At 55.3% G+C, this 2369-nt stretch overlaps 1 protein-coding gene across 1 annotated transcript; it reads right to left on the reverse strand.

The window, feature by feature from the left end:
- Positions 1 to 449: 449 nt before the first annotated feature.
- LOC124650150 (myb-related protein 308-like) lies at positions 450 to 1590 on the reverse strand. The gene is made up of 2 exons (XM_047189706.1): positions 1256 to 1590; positions 450 to 1143 (listed from the first exon to the last, which is right to left on the reverse strand). The coding sequence occupies exons 1-2, from the start codon at positions 1516 to 1518 to the stop codon at positions 636 to 638; spliced, it is 771 nt and encodes a 256-aa protein (XP_047045662.1). The 5' UTR covers positions 1519 to 1590; the 3' UTR covers positions 450 to 635.
- Positions 1591 to 2369: the final 779 nt, after the last annotated feature.

Here is a 2369-nt window from a genome sequence, read left to right on the forward strand (position 1 = left end):
AATTGGGAACTGAACTCTTTGATCGCCAACACGGCAACTTGATGAGTTCTTTGTCCCTAGTGACATGTTCCTTACTCAACGAGGGAAAGAGACGGCTCATATCCTACGGTGCCAAACCTGAAAACAGAATCGCGTACTCTCTCCGTCCCAAGCAGCTCGGCGGGGTAGTAGACATAGAATATGTTTGCGTGGAGTAGCATAGTTTGGCCACATGAGTGATATCTATTGCCTAACTCAATGCTATTTTTCGAAATTGTGCTGTATATATATTCGTGGAGTGCAAACATAGACTAGCTAAGCTTGCACCTACCTACCAAAAAACACACCACATGGATGGATGTGTTGCACAATATCCACATGACCAAAACTGCAAAGGGACAAGAGAATCTGATGCCCGAAACAAATAATGTACTCACATCAGGTCCTGCCCTTTTCCACACACACCAACCTTTGTTGTCACATTATCCCCCGTTTTTTTCACTCAGGAAAGCAGCACCAACCAACAAATTCTTGAGTTTTTGGGGAAAGAGAAATATGAACAGATTAGGTTTCCTTTACCATTAGAAAAATTCCCTGTCTTACAAATTGATGTGGAGCCTAGCTAGGGTGCATCCGAGCCGTCTCGTCGATCTCAGTCATATGTACTGGCCTTCCTCCAACGGCCTGAAAAATCTGAAACCGCTCTCGGAGGCCGCGCTGTCGGCCTGGCGGCAGCTGCAGGCATCCCCGCCGCGGAAGCCGAGGTGGTTGCATAGGCAGATGGGCAGCTGCGAGTGCGAGGTGGGCGTGTCGGCCGCCGGCGGGCCGACGGACAGGTCCAGGTTGAGGTCGGGGCACCGCGGCTCGCCCGTGCTTGTGGCGCCACTGCTGCCGCCGTCGGAGGAAGGCGAGGACTGGACCGGCACCGGCGAAGGTGGTGCCTTGGTCGTCAGTGCGAACAGAGCCCTCGCCGGCACGGCGATGGGCTGCGGCTGGGCCGGGCGATACGACGGCGCGTTGGCGCTGGCGCCGTCGGCCGTGAGCGGGCGGTGCGTGCTCGGGTCCATGCCGCGGGAGAGGAGCTTGCGCTTGATGTGCGTGTTCCAGTAGTTCTTGATCTCGTTGTCCGTCCTGCCCGGCAGCTGCCCCGCGATGAGAGACCACCTGTACGCACGCACGAAACAAATTAACATTCTCGTCGTCAGCAAAGAATCCATAGCAAGAACACACGCGACCGGCAGCGGGTGAGTTTAATTAGATGGACACGACGACTTACTTGTTGCCGAGGAGGCCGTGTAGGCGGATGATGAGCTCGTCCTCGTCGTCGGTGAAGTTGCCGCGCTTGAGGTCGGGGCGGAGGTAGTTCATCCAGCGGAGGCGGCAGCTCTTGCCGCAGCGGAGCAGGCCGGCGGACCTGGGCAGCGAGCGCCAGCAGCCCTCGCCGTTGGCCCTGATGTAGGCTGTCAGGCGCTGGTCCTCCTCCTTGGTCCAGGCCCCCTTGTTGGTGTGCTCCTTCTCGCAGCACGGCGACCTCCCCATGCCGACCCGATCGGAGCTAATCGAGCTTCTTCTCTCTCGCAGCTTAGCAGGAGCAGAGCAGAGGCAGCTAGGTCGCTCCTGTCGCTGAGGCGGCCAGAGCGGATGCGGAGAGGTATATATGGCGCGAGCGAGTGCGCGCGCGTGCTGGGTGACCGTGCTCTACGAGTTGGTTCTGGCCTTTTTCCCGATCGCCATTGACTCGGCGGCATGTACTGAGTTTGACGTGGTGGGGTGGGTTGGGTGGTGGTTGCGGGCGGGCGGGGGAAGAGGAGGCGGTGCGGTTGCGGCGGTGGAGCCCCAGTGTTTTGTTCCCGCCGGGCCCATCGCTCGGTTTGGTAGCTAGAGTTTGCTGGGGATCCTGAATAATGGAAAAATCCATGGTAGACGTCGCTGCAAGGTGCGGGTACGGTTGGATGCTCGTCGTCTTTATGAGTAGAATTTTTTTTTTTTTTTTGAGAACACCTTATGAGTAGAAGTTGGTACTACGTACTCCTACCCCTGTTGGATGGATGACAGAAAGACGGAACACCATTGACTCACAGACAGTATAAAGCAATACAATGAAGGTAGTACAGTACAAGTGTACAAGTATACATCAAGCACCACCTAAACACAGTGTAAAAATACGTCAAGTCAAGCCCTGGGCTGAACAAGTCAGGATATTTTTTCCAAGTTCAACTGAAGGTACCTCCTTGACAAGACGCTGAATTGCTGCTACTATGATCAGATTTTATCATCTAATGTAATTGTCTGATTTTGGCGTCAACTTAAGCATCTCCACCGGCACCCCAAAGCCTCTAATAGGCTACGGGGATGCCGACTAGACCTGGCCATGGGCAGCCCGGCCTGAA

The sequence above is a fragment of the Lolium rigidum genome, chromosome 4 (assembly GCF_022539505.1).
Source record: "Lolium rigidum isolate FL_2022 chromosome 4, APGP_CSIRO_Lrig_0.1, whole genome shotgun sequence".
NCBI lineage: Eukaryota > Viridiplantae > Streptophyta > Magnoliopsida > Poales > Poaceae > Lolium > Lolium rigidum.

Excerpts from the sequence above, each read along its gene's own strand:
- LOC124650150 (XM_047189706.1), bottom strand. The coding sequence starts at position 1,518 with ATGGGGAGGTCGCCGTGCTGCGAGAAGGAGCACACCAACAAGGGGGCC. Across the intron at positions 1,144-1,255 it reads CACGGCCTCCTCGGCAACAA|GTGGTCTCTCATCGCGGGGC; the intron begins GTAAGTCGTCGT and ends GCGTGCGTACAG.